Genomic DNA, 20226 nt, shown 5'->3' with positions numbered 1-20226 from the left:
ATCAAAGTGTCATACAACTGATGTGAAATATTGAACAAACCTAGATTGCTGTTAGGTTTTTAATTACTTAGAATGGGGATACAGACTTTGAGTAATTAACATGCAAATCCCAGAACTTCTTTCAAGTCACAGTCCCGAGATAACTTTATTTAAATTCATTTTTGGGACTGGGACATCACTGGCTGGTCAGCATTGATAGCCCATCCCTATTTGCCCTTGAGAAGGTGCAAATAGGAATGGGTTATCCAAAGTACCTGCTGCCCTAGTCCTTTTAGGTGTAAGTGGTTGTGGGTTTGGAAGGTGCTGTCTAAGGATCTTTGGTGAATTTCTGTAGTGCATCTTGTAGATTGTACATACTGCTGCTACTGAGTGCTGGTGGTGGAGGGATTGAATGTTTGTAGATGTGGTGCCAACCAAGTGAGTTGCTTTGTCCTGGATGGTGTCAAGCTTCTTGAGTGTTGTTGGAGCTGCACCCATTTAGGCAAGTGGGGTGTATTCCATCACACTCCTGACTTGTGCCTTGTCCATGGTGGATAGACTTTGGGGTGTCAGGAGGTGGGTTACTTGCCACAGTAACCCTGGTCTCTGACCTGCTGTTGTAGCCACTGTGTCTATGTGGTGAGTCCAGTTGAGTTTCTGGTCAATGGTAACCCTAAGGATGTTGACAGTGGGGAATTCAGTGATGGTAATACTGTTGAATGTCATGGGTGGTAGCTAGATTGTCTCTTATTGGTGATGGTCATTATCTGGCATTTGTGTAGTGCAGATGTTTCTTGCCACTTATCAGCCCAAGCCTGGATATTGTCCATATCTTGTTGCATTTGAGCATGGACTGCTTCAGTATCTGAGGAGTCGCAAATGGTGCTGAACACTGAATCATCGGTGAACATACCCACTTCTGACCTTATGACAGAGAGAAGGTCATTGATGAAGCAGCTGGTGATTGTTTGGCCTAGGACACTACCCTGAGGGACTCCTGCAGAGATATCCTGGAGCTGAGATGACTGACCCTCCACAACCACAACCATCTTCCTTTGTGCCAGGTATGACTCTAACCAGTGGAATGTTTGCCCCGATACCCACTGATTCCAGTATTATCAGGGCGCCTTGATGCCATACTCGGTTAAATGCAGCCTCGATGTCAAGGGCTGTCACTCTCACTTCACCTCTGGAATTCAGCTGTTTTGACCATGTTTGAACCAAGACTGTAATGAGGTCAGGAGCTGAGTGACCCTGGGCATCACTGAGCAGGTTGTTGCCTGAGCAGGTGCTGCTTGATAGCCCTGTTGATGACTCCTTCCATCACTTTACTGATGACAGAGAGTAGACTGATTGGGGGGTAATAGGCTGGATTGGATTTAGAATGTGGAACATGGAACATTACATTTGTGGAGCCTCCTCCTCCAGTGAGTTGTTTAATTGTCCATTACCATTCACAACTGGATGTGGAAGACTGCAAAGCTTAGATCTGATCCGTTGATTGTGGGATTGCTTAGCTCTGTCTATCACTTGCTGTTTATGCCGTTTAGCATGCAAGCAGCCCTGTTTGGTAGCTTCACCAGGTTAACACCTCATTTTTAGGTATGCCTCATGCTGCTCCTGGCATGCCCTCCTGCACTCTCCATTGTACCAGGGTTGACCTCCTGGCTTGATAGTAATGGTTGACTGGGGGATATGTCAGGCTACAAGGTTGTAGATTATGCTGGAGTACTGTTTTGCTGCTATTGATGGTTCACACAGCCTCTTGGATGCCCAGTCTTGAGCTGCTAGATAGGTTCAAAGTCTGTCCCATTTAGCACGGTGATAGTGCCATACAACACGATGGAAGTTATTCTCAATGTGAAGGCGGAACTTCATCTCCACAAGGACAGTGTGGTGTCACTTATACCTATACTGTCATGGACAGATTCTACTGCAGCCAGCAGATTAGTAAGGATGAGGTCAGGTATCATTTATCATCTTGTTGGTTCCTTTACCTCTGCCGCAGACCCAGTCTAGCAGTTATATCCTTTAGGACCCAACCACTTCAATCAGTAATGCTGCTGTCAAGCCACTCTTGATGGTGGACATTGAAATCCCTCATTCAGAGTCCATTTTGCACCCTTGCCACCTGAAGTTTAATCTGAATAGATGTGAGATGATGCATTTTGGAAGGCCAAATACAACAGGAAAATATAAAGTAAATGGCAGGACCATAAGCAATACTAATATACAGAAAGTGGAAACACATGTGGATAAGATGTTAAGGAAGGCTTTGAGTATAAAAATTGGCAAGTCATGTCATAGCTTTATAAAACTTAAGTTATGCCACATTTGGAGTACTAAGTGCAGTTCTGGTTGCCAGCCTATAAGAAGGATGTGGAGATGGTGCATAAGAAGATTATCAGGATGTCAACTGGATTGGAATGTATTAGCTATAAGAAGAGATTGGACAAAATTGGATTTGTTTTTGATAGATAGGCCGAGGGGCAACTGGGTAGGAGTATATAAAATTATGAGAGGCATTGACAGGGTGGATAGTCCAAGTCATCTTCCCAGGGTGGAAATGTCAAATACTGATGACATGTGGTTAAGATGAGGGAGACAAATTCAGAAGAGATGTTTGAAGCAAGATTTTCACTCAGAGGGTAGTAGGCACCTGAAACATGCTGTCAGGGGAGGTGGCAGAAGCGGATAACAGCATTCAAGAGGCATTTAGGCGACACTTGATTACTAGGGAAAAGAGACAAATGGACAATGTGCAGGCAGATGGGATTAATTTAGAATAACATCATGATCAGCACAGACATGGTAGGCCGAAGGGCCTGTTGCTGTGCTGTAATATTTTATTTTAGATTAGATTAGATTACTTACAGCGTGGAAACAGGCCCTTCGGCCCAACAAGTCCACACCTACCCGCCGAAGCGCACCCACCCCCATTATGTTCTGTTTTCAAAGTTTGATATTCTATTTGCAGATGTTGCTTTAAACAGGTGTCAATGAGGTGTGTCATAATGTGCTTCTTATCTTAAAAGAATAAGCTGTTACTCATAAATTCTGCAGTTTAAAACCCAAGGACTCGTTTAACTTATAAGATTTAGGATGTATTTTGCCTCACCATTTTCCACACCACATTTATTATTCCACTTTTAAACACTGACAGTTACTACAAGGATATCAGAAGAATGTAAGAAATCACTCTTCCTTCACCAATGATTACTAATCACTTATTCTTTAATCACTGCAAAATTTCAATGCGCCTTCTGATACTTTTGCTGGCTTTTGCTATTTATAATTTGCTTGGTGAATGGCATTAAATGTGGGGTAATTAAAATTGTGTCTGCGTTATTCATGAAATGGTGTCTTGGCCTTGATTGGCTGGCAGAATACATGTGTTTGTAAAGAGTTTCTTAAAATACCAGAATAACTGAATTTTAAACTAAAATGTATACTGCATAAAATCCTCATTTTAAACCAAACTGTTCCCATTCAAACCTTTCAATCTTTGACCTGATACAATGTTCCAATGAAGGTCATCATCAACTTGATGAACAGTACATTACCTTTTGGCTCGACACTCTACATCCTTCTGGACTTAATGTTGCATTCAACAATTTTAAATCATAGCCTCTGCCCCCAGTAAGTTTATTGTTTTTTGGTTAAGTTTCCTCTTTTTCTTTATTGCTTTCCCATTGCATGTGGGTGGCTGTTATGAAACATTTACACATCACCTGGATATAATATTTGTTTCTTTACATCACAAGTCCTTTAGGCTTTTGTATCATTGAACATTTTGTAATTTAATCTCTGCTGCACTTCACCCTATCACTGGCCTCTCCTTCAGTTTATCTTTCCCCTCCCCTTCTTCACTAGCTCAAAGGAGACCTAGCCACATTCCATGAATAAAATAGTATTATATTTCTATCTTTCACCAGTCTGATGAAGAGTCATTGACCTGAAATATTAACTCCCTTTTCCCTACGTGTGTTGCCTGATCTGTTGACTGGTTCTGGCATTTTCTGTATTTGTTCCAGGTGCCGACTGTTGTGTACACAGACATCTCAATGTTTAGTTTTGCCTATTTTGCAAAACAGTTTTGCTTCATATTTGCAATAAAATTGATTTAGTAATGTCATACTTTGATTTGTTCCCAGGCCTGGCAGGATATTGGTCTGCCCCTTTCCACAACCAGCAATGAGGCTTGCAAAATGTATGATGCTTTTCTGTCACAGGTAAGGCTTCAGCCTTAATAAAATGTATTAAATCCATTGACTATTATCTTTTGCACTCCCACACTCAAAAGTAATCAAAACTGGAGTTTCAAAACTCAAAATTAAACAAAATTTACAGCATAGAAATTGTCCATTTGGCTGACTGATTAATGCTGGTATTTGTGCTTCACATGAGTGCCCACATTCTGCTCCCGATCCCCGTTTAGACCCACCTCATCCCATCAGTGATTATACTTTTTGTTCAGTACATCTAATCCATATTGTGTAGCAAAATTCACATATTCATTTTTAATACAGTAATCAGGGAACGTTCAGGCTGATGATTGAAATTGGAACATTATATGAAAAATGAAATGGTCTAATAGAGTTGGTTGGAGGATGGAGGTACACTGGAGTGAGCAGTGCAGAGAAGCAAGAAAGTAGAATAAGCTTAAGAGGGAAGAAAAACTACAATTAAGAGACAAGGAGGATTGTCAGAAGAGCTGAGTAGAATTCAAGGGAGTCAGTAATTATCAAGGATAAATGAGAATGTGGAGTTGAGGTCAAAATCAGATCAGCAGTGATCTAGTGGAATGACAAAGTGGATAAAGGGACTGAATAGTCTCCAATACTTGCCATTTAGGAGCAATTTATTGCAGATGCTGGAATATGCACTGAAAACAAAGAAATGCTGGAAATCACGGTCGGTCAGGCAACATCCATGGAGAGAGAGCAAGTTAACATTTCAAGTCTAGATAACTCTTCATCAGAGCTGAGGCCAAGGATTGGCAGATGGAGTTTCTTTTGGATAAATGTGTGGTACTGTATTTTGGAAAGGCAAATCAAGGCAGGACTTATACACGTAATGGTAAAGTCCTGGGAATGTTGCTGAACAAAGAGACCTTGGAATACAAGCTCACATTTCCTTGAAAGTAGAGTCATCGTTGGATAGAATAGTGAAGATTACATTTGATATGCTTACCTTTATTGGTCAGTGCACTGAGTATAAGAGTTGGGAGGTCATATTGTGGTTGTACAGAACATTTCTTAGGCCATTTCTGGAATACTGCGTGCAACTCTGGTCTCCCTCTCTAGGAAGAATGTTGCGAAACTTGAAAAAGTTCAGAAAAGATTTACAAGGATGTTGCCAGGGTTGGAGGGTTTGAGCTATAGGGAGAGGCTGAACAGGCTGGGGCTGTTTTCCCTGGAGCATCGGGGGCTGAGGAGTGACCTTACAGAGGTTTATATAATCATGAGGGGGATGGAGGGTAAATAGATAAGGCATTTTCCCCAGAGTAGTGAAGTCCAAAACTAGAGGGCATAGGTTTACAGTGAGAGAGGAGACATTTAAAAGGGAACTGAGGGGGCAACTTTTTCACAGAGAGTAGTGGGAGTACAGAATGAGTTGCCAGAGGAAGTGGTGGAGGCTGGTACAATTACAACATTTAAAAGGCATCTGGATGGGTGGGTTTAGAGAATGGGCAGGCCACTGTTGGAATATTGTGTGCAATTCTGGTCTCCTTCCTATTGGAAAGATGTTGTGAAACTTGAAAGAGTTCAGAAAAAATTTACAAGGATGTTGCCAGGGTTGGAGGATTTGACCTATAGGGAGAGGCTGAACAGGCTGGGGATCTTTTCCCTGGAGCATCAGAGACTGAGGGGTGGCCTTCTAGAGGTTTACAAAATTATGAGGCGCATGGATAGGGTAAATGGGCAAAGTCTTTTCCCTGGGGTCAGGGAGTCCAGAACTAGAGGGCATAGGTTTAGGGAAAGAGGGAAAAGATATAAAAGAGACCTATGGGGCAACCTTTTCACACAGAGGGTGCAACGTGTATGGAATGAGCTGCCAGAGGAAGTGGTGGAGGCTGGTACACTTGCAACATTTAAGAGACATTTGTATGGGTATATGAATAGGAAGGCTTTGGAGGGATACGGGCCAAGTGCTGGCAGGTGGGAGTAGATTGGGTTGGGATATCTGGTCAGCAAGGACGGGTTGGACTGAGGGGTCTGTTTCCATGCTGTACATCACTATGACTCTATATGGGCCAAATGCTGGCAAAAGGGACTAGATTTATTTAGGATCAGCATGGACACTTTGGACCAAAGGGTCTGTTTCCATGCTGTATATTTCTATGACTGTAAGTACAAATTTTTTTTATAAAACAAGGCTGATAAAAATGAAGTTGTGAAAGGAGCTAATTTATTACTTTTTAGCAATCTTATACAGAATGGGAGAAATGGGAGAAAATACAATTTTGAGAGAAGTTGACATTCATTGGGGTGAGAAGTCTCTGCCTTTTGCAACATTGGTGTTTCAGAAATCCATGATTTTAAAAGTATATCCTGGTGCTTGTACAGGACTGATAAAAAAAACAGCATTCTTGTGTCAGTCTGTGAGAGGGGAACGGACTACTTTGTTGTAAATGGAGGAACAGTAAATGCGAGAGAGACAGAGCTGTTCATCCAATCTCAGATTTTGACTGCTCTATCTCCTTTGACTGTGAATCCTCTGTTCAGCTAAACTGTCAAACCTGGGATGATGAAGTGGAAAAATAATGTGGCCAATACTCAATTTTTCACATATTCTGGAGTGGCTTGGTCATAGATTGCTGCCATCACCTGCAATGATACCTCTTGGGGAATTGAATAAATTAAAACAGTGTACTAAAGGACCTGAAATGTTAACTCTGATTTCTCTCCATGGATGCTGCCAGACTTGCTGAGATTTCCCAGCATTTTCTATATTTGTTTCAGTTTCCAGTAGGTGTAGTTCTTTCTTCTATACAAAGTACTGTAGTGTTTTGGTTCTTCACTCCTGCAATGACTTTGTACATCGCTTATTTCCTCAAAAAATTTTCAAATCTTTTTGTCATTGGCCACTCACTCGCAGGCCTTTTTCTTATGGTCACTTTCCTTCCTGAGATATATTAATTAAACTAATCAGAAGTCAATTAACAAAGTTACATAAATATAAATGTAAGTTAACCACCTGAAAGAATTCTTATGTATCAGCACCATTCATTAAATAAAGATCACAATAAACAACAAAAATAAAATGAGTGCTTCTCTCTCAAAAATTTTGAAAAATGAAATAAAAATAGGGTCACTTTGAGGAAACTGAAATAAATAAAGACCATCTGAAAGGGATGGCAAGAAGCAGCACAGGACAGAAAAGTTTTTCATTGCTTACCACAATGGGTATGACACACAACAGGCCTTCATTTCCACAAGGCCAGTGAGGTGAGCAGATTGGGTGGATTAGCCAGCAAAGGCAATTGAGCAAAGGCAATTAAGCTGTAAGCAAAAACAGTCAGAATGATCCAGTATTGATGCAATTATTAACACGTGGGAGATCACAGCAGAATTTACAAATAAAAGCAGGGATTCTGACTTTTGCAACAGTGTTAAGAAGAGAGTGTCATCCCATGAAGAAATCTAAGCCAATGTCCGAAATGCAGTTTAATCCCCTGGAGATTGAGAGAGGGTTAATTTAAATAAGCAGTGAAGCAGAATTAAAAGCATCAAACAATTGTGGTTTCATCTAGTGGCAACGCTTCTTCTGAAGGATGCCTTTTTTGTGGAAGAATATAACTTTTGAACTGGGGCCTAGTTTAGTACCAGACACTAATGGATTGCTGTCAATGTTACTGGAGCAACAGGGCCTTTGTGGCCTTGTGGTTAGCAGCAAGCCATTATTCACAAAAAAGTTTCATGTTAGCACATACATCTAGCTTCAAAATGTGTCTGTGAGTGTAAGCCCAGAGCTGGCATGCCACAAGTTGAGGCAGTTTGAGGATTTCATTAAAGAACATTTAAAATATAATTATTCAGTATATGTGGGTATTGCAAATCACTAATTGCCCTGACTAAGGTGGTGATGAGTTGCCTTCTTGAACCACTGCAGCCCTTGGAGTGTAGGGATAGCCACAATACTGTTAGAAAAGCTTTTTTAAAATCCAATGACCATAAAGGTTCAGTGTGATAGTTCTGCATTAGAATGTTGTGTCACTTGGAGGGATATTTGCAGATGGTAATATTCGCAAGCATCTGCTGCCTTTATCCTTCTTGATGCCATCCATTGTGGCATTGGAAGGCCTACCTAGGTACCTTTTGTAGGTGTAAGTGGCAACTTAAAGCTAATTAACTAGTTCATTCATGCAAGTGCTTTTGAAGGAGCCTTGATGAGTTACTGTAGTGCATCTTGTACATGATATATACCGTTGCCACTGTGTCAGCAGTGAAGAAAGTGAATGCTGAAGGTGATAGATGGATTGCCAATCGAGTGATCGGCTTTGTCCTCATTGGTATCAGGCTTCTTGAGTGTTGGAATGGCACCAACCAGTTCAGGAGAGAGTATTCCTGAATACTCCTAAACTGTGCACCACTCATGTCCAACTGTCCCAAAAAATAAAGTCCAACCAAGAACTGATTAAAAAGGAATTGCATTGATTCCATAACTATTCGAATACTTTGGTCCTGATCTAGCCCAATATTAACTGTTGTGCCACAGAAGTATTGTTGTCAATGATTGGTATGTATAAATAAGTATTTCACCACTTATTCCCCAGTGGGTGTCTTGGACTAACGACCCAAGTCTTGGAGGAATTGAGGGTTGTAAAACTCGGTTGCAAGCTGCAGATCCGGATTTTGGTAAGTAAAGAATTAATTTACTTTACTCATTAAGTCCCAAGCTTTTTGAGAGAGATTGAGGTTATGGGGTGAAAACTTTAAGGGAGATATTACAAGACAATCCAATGAGTAAATATTATGATTGTGACATTCCGATGCTGTACCAAGCAAAGACTTAAAAATAATAGATCTGGATGAGTAATTAGCTTTATAAAGGTCTGAAGGTTGGCAAGGTCTCATTCACTTTGTGGCTGTAAGTTTGTGAGACTTCATGAGGTTTGCCTAGTAAACAATACAAATTGAACTCCAGGCCTGAATTTTTACCAGAAAGCCTCCTCACAGGAGGTGAGAAATAGAATACTTATACATTCTACTTTAAACAACATATAATTATCAGTCAACCATACAGCCATTGAATCTCCTCTTGAAAAACAACATTCTCTCATCTCAAATACTCGTTAATCTGTTAAAATATACAAACAGATATTCAAAACAATAATTCCTATAGCTTTTTCATAAGGCTATTAATTAAACAAAACCATAGATACATAAAGAACACCTGTTGAGCTAAATCCATTTATAGTTTACTGTAATTCAGTCATTTTGTACATAATGGGATTACATTACGCAGCTGAATAAATGAACTCAACAAAGTCAATACATTGGATTAATTGCAGTTCCCTGCCTAGCTGTCTAGAAACCTGTTTCTTTTCTAAATGCTCAAGTTTCAGTCAGAAATATTGAGCAATTGTTCAGTCTTTTCTTAAGTCTGAGAATATCTCATTAAATCACTTTAAAGATCTCTTTAAAACTTTAAACCACTGTAAATCTCAAACCACTGTGTTCAAATTACCCATTTAAACCAGACTCAATAGTGTTGAACCCAGAAGAGGTAAAGTACTCAAATGCATGGGAACATTCAGAGAATCCTGATCAATAATCATGTAGCTTTTTCAGACAGAGTCCTATGATCAAGCATTACCATTAATAATATATATATAAATCATCAAAAATTAATTCATTGCAACATTTAAAGTTGTTAAGCTTTTAAACATTTCTGTGAAAAAGTTCCTTGCTCCCTCTCCAGACTTTCCCTAAACTTCATGCATCAACTTGCTGGGCATAGTTTCCACAGTTCTCAGGCAGCAACCCAGTTTGACAAAAATACTGATGTCAGGGCAAATTGGATTTGTTGCAGTCATTTACTTGGTTGCTGTGACTTCATATTAAATGAGTATTAGGGTATAAGCTGTCTTGGTTCCTGCCTTAAGGAAAATAGTGTCCATCAGAAATCAACTGATAACCAACCCCATGACTGAGCACCTAACAAGCAGGACTGTAAGATTGAATTTTATTTCTTTATGTTTCTGCTTTTCTATGTTTTGGTTTATTTTTCTGTATTTTGAGATAGCGCTGAAGAGTGGTGACACTATACAACACTTTTCACTGTATTTTGTAACAAAATACAGGTGACAATAAATAAATAAAATCAAAGTATAAAGTTGTTGCTTTGCATGTCTCCAGTTTGGACCTCCTGAAATGCATTCAGTTAGTTTTGGGGAGGGGAAAATCCAACTCATTGTCCTATCCCTCCTTTCTCTTCCAGTAATGGGGCATGTCCTCATAAATGGAATAGAACTGACTGGTACAGGGAACTCTATTCGGCTGGATAAAGACCTGGATACTGCAGTCAAGAAGATGGTTGGACTTGCAAAGACACAAGGGATCACTGAACGGGAACGTCTCCACGTAGAAGCACTGGATCTGTTTTCAAAAGGGTAAGAAGAGTTATGTAAGGTATGATTTCAATTTAATTACATTGAGGATATTCTTTTGAGCTCATGACTATCAGTTATTAGTGCTCATTTTTATTAGTCCAGTTATTCAAAAGGCTAATCAGCTTTATACAGAGAGTGATTTTCATAAAATAGCATAATTTATACCACCCACAACCATCAGCATCAGGCAATTTTCCACGGCCAGTCCGACCATCATAAAAATAAAATAGTTATGAAAAGTTCAGCTTGTAACATATTAAGTTTTATTTTGGGCAAATCAGTAATTCCTTTGCATCTTGTTAAAGGATAATCACGTAGAGCTTAATAAAATGTAAATCAAATATGATTTAAAATAGAGTCAGCAGCTGTTCATTGGAAAGTGAAATGATTTCTTTCTTTATACTAACAGGAGTGTCCTATTGTCCTATCATTTGATATCAATTATAATAGATGATGATAGATGTAGCTGCAATTAAGTGGTTGATTCCTGTAGGCCAGTAATTGCTGAAGTAAAATATTATAGAACATAGAACGTTACAGCGAAGTACAGGCCCTTCGGCTCTCGATGTTGCACCGACCTGTCATACCAATCTGAAGCCCATCTAACCTACACTATTCCATGTATGTCCATATGCTTGTCCAATGACGACTTAAATGCACTTAAAGTTGGCGAATCTACTACCGTTGCAGGCAAAGCATTGCATACTCTTACTACTTGGGCGGCACGGTGGCACAGTGGTTAGCACTGCTGCCTCACAGCGCCGGAGACCCGGGTTCAATTCCCGCCTCAGGCGACTGACTGTGTGGAGTTTGCATGTTCTCCCCGTGTCTGCGTGGGTTTCCTCCGGGTGCTCCGGTTTCCTCCCACAGTCCAAAGATGTGCAGGTCAGGTGAATTGGCCATGCTAAATTGCCCGTAGTGTTAGGTAAGGGGTAGATGTAGGGGTATGGGTGGGTACGCTTCGGCGGGTCGGTGTGGACTTGTTGGGCCGAAGGGCCTGTTTCCACACTGTAAGTAATCTAATCTAATCTACTCTCTGTCATCTGTCTGATATCTATCACCCCTCAATTTAAAGCTATGCCCCCTCGTGCTCATTGTCACCATACTTGGAAAAAGGCTCTCCCTATCCAACCCTCTGATTATTTTATATGTCTCTATTAAGTCACCTCTCAACCTTCTTCTCTCTAACAAGAACAGCCTCAAGTCCCTCAGCCTTTCCTCATAAGACCTCCCCTCCATACCAGGAAATATCCTAGTAAATCTCCTCTGCACAGTCTCCAAAGCTTCCACATCCGTCTTATAATGCGGTGACCAGAACTGTACACAATACACCAAGTGTGGCCGCACCAGAGTTTTGTACAGCTACAGCATAACCTCGTGGTTCCGGAACTCAATCCCTCTATTAATAAAAGCTAAAACACTGTATGCCTTCATAACAATCCTGTCAACCTGGGTGGCAACTTTCAAGGATCTGTGTACATGGACATGGAGATCTCTCTGCTCATCTACACTACCAAGAATCTTACCATTAGCCCAGTACTTTGCATTCGGTTACTCCGACCAAAGTGTATCACCTCACACTTGTCTGCATTAAACTCCATTTGCCACCTCTCAGCCCAGCTCTGCAGCTTATCTATGTCTCTCTGTAACCTACAACATCCTTTGTCACTATCCACAAATCCACCGACCTTTACTAACCCACCCTTCTACGCCCTCATCCAGGTCATTTATAAAAATGATGAACAGCAGTGGACCCAACACTGACCCTTTTGATACACCACTAGTAACTGGACTCCAGGATTAGTATTTCCCATCAACCACCACCCTCTGTCTTCTTTCAGCAAGTCAATTACTCATCCAAACTGCTATATCTCCCACAATCCCATTCCTCCGCATTTTGTACAATAGCCTACTGTGGGGAACCTTATCGAACGCCTTGCTGAAATCCATATACACCACATCAACTGGTTTACCCTCATCTACCTGTTTGGTCACCTTCTCAAAGAACTCAATAAGGTTTGTGAGGCACGACCTACCCTTCACAAAATCGTGCTGACTTTCCCTAATCAAATTATTCTTTTCTAGATGATTATAAATCCTATCTCTTATAACCTTTTCCAACATTTTACCAACAACTGAAGTAAGGCTCACTGGTTTATAATTGCCAGGGTTGTCTCTACTCCCCTTCTTGAGGTTCAATCATTGTTTAATTAATGTTTAGTGAGAGATGTATGAATTGGAAAGTTCTTTCAAGTTTTTGTTGGGAAAATTAATATGGATAAAATTGCATTTCTTAATATTTCACACATTTAAGTATTTGGGACAACATTTGTGAAAACTAGTGCATTTGTCAAGTTTTAAGTGAGGTATTATCCAATTCAAACTGTCTTTAATATCCTGAATTTATCTCGATAAAAGATCGTAATGATGTTTAAGCTTACCTCCTTTTAAATTCTTTAGGGCTCTTCCAAAGGCATGTAAGGTGTGGGAAGAGATTTTATTGGATCAGCCAACCGATATATTGGCATTGAAGCTGGCTCATGATACCTACTTTTATCTGGGTCTCGCACAACAGTTAAGAGATTGTCTTGCACGGGCCCTTCCTCATTGGACACCACAAATGCCACTTTATGGGTACGTATTCCATCATGTATCAGAAAATATTGTCAAAAAATATTCTGTAGCTTTGTTTTTAGGAATTACTCATCCATGTGCATTGATGTTACTGGGAGAAAGGATGTGGATATATCTCCAACGTTTGAGACTAGATTTGAAATTCAATCATTCATGCTTCAGCCTCCCCAAAGGTAGATAGTCTTTGTTGTTCTGCAGCAGTCATCAGTATTAACACACAGAAGTCAATCAATCAAACTGTCAAATATATTCCATTAAAGTTGTCTACAAGTGCACAAACTTATGACTGTCTGGACTCTAACTGATGGTTCATCTTCAACTTCTTAATTAATTTGGGTTATCTTCAGGCTCTAAACCAAAAGCAAAATTCAGCTGATGCTGGAAATCTGAAAAAGAGCAAAAAGTGCAAGAAGCACTCAGTGGGTCGGGCAATATTTGAGAAGAAGAATACTACGGAGTTGATCTTGCAGCTATCTTGATAGTTGGCCTGAAGTACCAACTTTCCTTCCTTCCTCACATTGTCTGACCCACTGAATGTTTTCTTCAGGTTCTGCCCTCCTTCTGTTCAACCCTCGATTGGAAAAAGAATTAGGCAGGGTTGAGGAGTTTTGTTGAATGGCTAAGTTCAAAAAGCACAACAACTACTTGCAGATACCAACACCTACCAAAAGAGGGAGTTTGACCCCACCCCACAGCTCACCAATAGGATAAACAACACACTGAGGAATCTACAAAAAAACGGACAGATAACCAGGTCTGACCTACAAAGAATGAAACCTGAAAGCAACAACACCCCCAGATTCTATGGACTACCCAAAGTGCACAAACCAGACATCCCACTCAGACCCATAGTATCACTACCAGGGACACCATCACACAAACTGGCCAAAGAATACAGCAGAAACTGAAACACCTGATCAGCAGATCCAGACAATCTATATAATCGACACAGGAATTCTTGGACATCATCAGAAATATACACATAGACAAGGAAGAAACTATGGTCTCATTCGATGTAACGGCACTGTTCACCTCCATCGACAAAACCCTAGCCAAAGAAACAATAGCCAACCTGCTGGACAGACATAACAGACAACAGGACGTTGAACCTATCAACAAAGACGGCATACTTAAACTACTGGACTTGTGCCTCACAACACACTTCACATTCAATAACCAAATATACGAACAAATCAACGGAACACCCATGGGCTCACCGATCTCTGGACTCATTGCAGAAGCAGTAATGCAAAGGTTAGAACAAACAGTCTTACCACAACTTCAACCCAAACTCTGGGTCAGATACGTGGATGACACCTTTGTAATAATTAAAAACACAGAAATAGAGAACACACACTGGATCATCAACGCCACACTCACAGTAATCCGATTCACTAGAGAGGAAGAAAAGAACAACCAACTCCCATTCCTAGACGTGATGGTATAGAGAACACTGAACGGAGAATTCACCACAAAGGTTTACAGGAAAGCCACACACACAGACCAAGTCCTAAACTATGAAAGCAACCACCCCAACACACACAAACGAAGTTGCATTAGGACACTATTCAAAAGGGCCACAACACACTGCAGCACACCAGAACTACAAAAAGAGGAAGAGGAACACCTATACAAAGTATTCGCCAAAAACGGATACCCTCGCAATTTCATCAACAGATGCCTAAGGGAGAGACAACGGAACGAGGACATGCCGCAACCCAAAGGACTAGCCACACTACCATACATCAGGAGCATTTCTGAAATGACAGCCAGACTACTGCGACCACTAGGACTCATAACAGCACACAAACCAACAGCCACGCTCAGACAACAACTCACCAGAACAAAGGACCCGATAACCAACATGAGCAAAACTAATGTAGTGTACAAAATCCCATGCAAGGACTGCACAAAACACTACATCGGACAAACAGGAAGACAGTTAACGATCCGTATACACGAACACCAACTAGCCACGAAACGACACAACCAGCTATCCTTAGTAGCCACACACACAGATGACAAGCAACATGAATTCAACTGGGACAACACTACCATTATAGGGCAAGCCAAACAGAGAACAGCCAGGGAATTCCTAGAGGCATGGCACTCATCCACAGACTCTATCAAGAAACACATCGACCTGGACCCAATATACCGGCCACTACAGCGGACAGCTCGAACTGACAACCGGAAGCGGCAGAGACAGGCCACTATAAATGCTGGAAGAAACAGCACAGAAGCGCTTCACAGGAGGCTCCCAAGCACTGAGGATGTCACTTAGACAGGGGACGAAACGTTTGCAAGACAAATTCCCAGCTCGGCGAACAGAACCACAACAATGGCTAAGTCCTGTTCCTATGTTCCTATTCTGTTCCTTCTTTACATTAATAGCTACCTCTATTCACCATCCATAATCCATAAATTTGAATCATTTCGTTTTAATTGAAATAGGTATTTCTTTTATTCATCTGTCCACTGTTTGAAAACACATCTTTGGATGGAACGATAATCAAAGTCACACTGTTGCTGTTATTCTGAAGTACAATCTGTTAAACTAACCAACTGAACTTACTGACACCTCCAGTTAGTTTACTATTTTTTTAAATGGAGTAAGTAGGAACCATTTCTTTAGAAATTGGTATTTCTCACTTTCTGATGCTAAATAACAAAAAGGATGATTTCATCTGTGTAAATATTCCAATCTTGTTACCAGTGCCAGAGGAAGTGATACAGACAAGTACAATTACAGCATTTAAAAGACACTTGAATGGTACATGGATTGGAATGGTTCAGAGGTGTATGGGCCAATTGTAGGCAAATGGGACTAGTTTAATATAGGAAACCTGGTCGGCATGGAGAACTTGGGCTGAAGGGTCTGTTTCCATGCTGTATACCTCTATGACTCTATGTTACAGGATAGGATCTTTATGACATTATCTTGGTGTCAAAAATAAATAAATTGATGCTCAAGGAGTGTCTGCAGGTAAACTACCAAATTACACAACCACTCACTGTTTGGTAAAGTGCATATGTTGATTTTTCATGAGAAACATTCAAGAAGACTTTATTACAATTATTCCCCTTTTGATGTGCCTGTGCATGTGGTAGCCAAACTCACTGGTGTGTAGTTTGCTCAAACGTCTGTTGAAAAGACACAAAACAAAACTGCAACTATCTCAGGTTTTGCTGAGCTCAAACTATCTATTGTAAGTAGGACAGATGTTTCCAGATTTCATGTATGTGAATCACAACAGTTAATTTGAATTAATAAAGTGCCCTTAACATAGGTCCTAAGGCATTTTTACGGGAAAGTTATAAGAAAAAATTTTATAAGTTAACAGATGGATATCATAGAATCCCTCCAGTTTGGAAACAGGCCATTTGGCCTAACAAGTCTGCACTGACCCTCCGAAGAGTAACCCAGCCAGACCCATTCCCTAACCCAGTTACTCTACATTTACCCCTGATTAATGTACCTAACCTACACATCCCTGGACACTATGGACAACTTAGCATGACCAATTCACCTGACCTGCACACCTTTGGATTGTTGGAGGAAACCGGAGCACCCGGAGGGAACCCACACAGACACAGGGAGAATGTGAAAACTCCACACAGACAGTTGTCCGAGGCTGGAATTGAACCCGGGTCCCGGGCACTGTGAGGTAGCAGTGCTAACCACTGAGCCACTGTGCTGTCCATATACTAGATCACATGACCAAAACAGGACTTGTTGTGTAGTAGGATACAACCAGCAGAGTTTTGAGTGACCTCCGATTTCCTGAGGGTAGAATTTTGGAATCGCGCTGGGAGTGTATTAGACTAATCAAGTCCCCAGGTAAAAATAGCACTGGTAAATGTTTTAGCAGTGAGTGAACTAAGGGGGAAGTTGCATCAGCATTTTCATTTACACATGCATTACTTGAAGTAAACTGAAGAGCAACCATGGTAGAGCATATTAATCATTTATTAAAAGTCAGCAATAAAGGCCACTGATTTGTATTAATAACCTTGTGTTCTCAACCTCTTTAGTTACTTGAAAGGGATGTACTCATTTGGGCTGGTGGAAACTAACTTCTATGATCTGGCAGAGAAAACTGCCAAAGAGGTAAGTGATAACTAAACTATTTGATAGAGAGAAAAGAATACAGCATTTGTTTAAAGGACCACAGCATATTCACCACATGGGTGATGATCCATTGTGGTAAAATTGGTTTATTGTGTTCCATGCAAAGAGTTAACAGAATAATTTATGGGGCATAGAAGAAGAAGATTTCTCTAGTGCAAAATCCTAGCATAACTTTCAGTAGACACCAAACCTGACCTGATTCAAAAAGATCTGTAGACGTCTGCATGTATTGACCAGTACACTATCAGAAGAGTCATGAGTGGTTGGACAGTCAGAGATAGTAGGAATGAATGAGTTTGAGTGACACATAATGAGGAAAGGAGGATGTAACTTTGAGAAATAATGTTCATGCAAATTTGAAGGGGAATCCTTTACGTCCTTAAGGATTTAAGCTTTGTTTTCATATAGTCTGATCTACTTGCTTACTTGGTGTGACTCGTTTTACACTAATAATAAAATGGTGGTTTATTGTTGCTGAAACACAAGATGGATATATATATATATATTATATATACAATTTTACAAAACTCGTCTTTCCCTCTAACTTCCTGAGTAACTTTACAGTTCTGAAATGTCTATGCCCACACTAGTTTAAAATTGGCTTTGGAAGCAAATAATGATAAAAAAAGCTATTCTATCCGGATTACAACTGGTCAAACTGGACTTGAGGCTGTACTTCTTGCTCCCAAGGTTCCTGCTTTTTGGTTCTGATGTTCTCTGGAGTATGTGAGATCCCCCTCTGATTTGAGTGGCTTCTTTTAACTCGAGTATTGTGCGCAATTCTGGTCTCCCTCCTATAGGAAGGATGTTGTGAAACTTGAAAGGGTTCAGAAAATATTTACAAGGATGTTGCCAGGGTTGGAGGGTTTGAGTTATAGGGAGAGGCTGTATAGGCAGGGTTATTTTCCTTGGAGCATCGGAGGCTGAGGGATGACATTATAGAGATTGATAAAATCATGAGCATAGGTGGGGGAGTCCCAAACTAAACGGCATAGGCTGTGAGGGGAAGATTTAAAAGGGACCCCAGGAGCAACTTTTTCACGCAGAGGGTGGTGTGTATGGAATAAGCTGCCAGAGGAAGTGGTGGAGGCTGGTAAAATTCCAATAGTTAACAGGCATCTGGATGGGCATATGAGTAGAAAGAGTTTAGAAGGATATAGACAAAATGCTGGCAAATGGGACTAGATTAATTTGGGATATCTGGTCGGCATGGACAAGTTGGACTGAAGAGTTTGATTCCATGCTGTATATCTCTACAATTCTATGACTAGTTATTCAGGTCATTTCTGAGTACGGTGGCTTAGCAGCAATTTGATGTAACAGTGTAATTAGCATAATTTAGTTACTCAGTGTAAATTGCGTTTCTGTCTCAGGAAGGGTGTTACAAAAGCCAAAATTGGATATAGTAATTTCCATATTGACTGAGCCACCTCTAGGAACTGAGTTGTCTCAAAAACAGTTATACTGAAACTCAGATCTATTATTCCATCCGAAACCTTGTAAGATTGACTCATTAACCATCCATTCAATAGTCAATCAAGGTGAATGACTTGCATATCTGTCTGGCTTGTTCAATTTGACAGTGAATGCTGCAAGCTTCCTGACTTAATATCTCAGTTGCACTGTCTTACTAACACCTATTAACTGGTTTGCACATCTGTCTGTCTGGCCTTGCCCAATTTCCACCACACAGTTCAGTTGGCCAGTTTCCCCACATGCCATTCCAATGGCCAATGTTGCTTTCAGTATCTCAGAAGAACTGTTTTATTTGAAAGGGGATTGCACTACCTACAAGGCACAACATTTGAATAAACTTTTCTACATTAAATTGGAAACTGATTTAATTTAAATGGCAAATCATAGAATTATTATGATGCAGATGGAGGCTATTTGGCCCATTGTGCTTGGACTGATTCAATTACCAAGTACTGAAGTTCTACATTTCCCTCTGTATCCTTGTACACTACTACTACCCACATAATCATCCAGTGCCCTCTTGAAATTCTTCCTTAAAACAGCCACCACCACATTTCCAGACCATGCACTTCATATCCTAACAACTCACTGTGAGAAAAAGACTTATTTCTCATTATTGTTGCTTCTTTTGCACATCACTTTAATGGTGCTGTTTTCAATAAAAATGCTTTCCTTCTCAAGAATTCCCTCTAGACTAAAATAAGAATAGAAATATATCTGAAAACCACAGGAAGTAAGTGTATAACATTTTAATGAAGTGTATAAATGGAACATTTTTCATACCTGTTTACGATAAAAGAGATGCAGAAAGCTTGGACTCAGCAAGGAGCTCTGTTATGGGATGGTAAATAGCTTACTTTCATCCCCCTTCTTTCCAATTTCTGTTCCAGATTATAAGAATGATATGGATCCCTATAGATTAACATTTGTTTAAAAGTTGATGTTCACCTATTTTGCCTTTTCATTTAAAGGGACAAAATGGGGCTGGTTCGGGGAGATGGTGTAGTATCTCCAACCCTCTCTGTGGCAGGAGACAGTCTCCAGATTTTACAGGAATATGGAATATATAAGATTGTCTGTGAGTAATGGGGAGGCTTGCCTATTTCATCATCAAGTGTACTCCCATAGCACTCACAAATGTAAGATGGAAACCCAAGTGCAATTGTGTCTCGCCAATTCAAGGGCATGATTTGTATTTTTTTTTCCATAATGTAAATTTTGACTCTCTTTACCCCCTTGCTCTTTGTCCTTTTTATCAGGGCTTGGTTCTGAATCCATGTGATGCTTGGTCTGCACATTCCCTGGCACATGTGTATGAGATGCGTGCAGATGTGAACAATGGATTAAAGTTTATGAAAGAGACAGAAAACAACTGGAAGGTAAACCT

General features: G+C 40.4%; 1 protein-coding gene across 1 annotated transcript in view; it reads left to right on the top strand.

The window, feature by feature from the left end:
- The window catches only part of ttc38 (tetratricopeptide repeat domain 38), a 46858-nt gene that overhangs the window by 3354 nt on the left and 23278 nt on the right, over positions 1-20226 (top strand). Inside the window, exons 2-7 of the mRNA XM_072552238.1 lie at positions 4134-4211; positions 8759-8840; positions 10426-10597; positions 13058-13231; positions 17267-17342; positions 20099-20218. Coding sequence (XP_072408339.1) covers positions 4134-4211; positions 8759-8840; positions 10426-10597; positions 13058-13231; positions 17267-17342; positions 20099-20218 — 702 coding nt within the window. The remainder of the gene's footprint in view (positions 1-4133; positions 4212-8758; positions 8841-10425; positions 10598-13057; positions 13232-17266; positions 17343-20098; positions 20219-20226) is intronic.

The sequence above is a fragment of the Chiloscyllium punctatum genome, chromosome 32 (assembly GCF_047496795.1).
Source record: "Chiloscyllium punctatum isolate Juve2018m chromosome 32, sChiPun1.3, whole genome shotgun sequence".
In the NCBI taxonomy this organism is placed as follows: Eukaryota; Metazoa; Chordata; class Chondrichthyes; order Orectolobiformes; family Hemiscylliidae; genus Chiloscyllium; species Chiloscyllium punctatum.
This window is presented reverse-complemented; position numbering and strand designations above follow the sequence as displayed.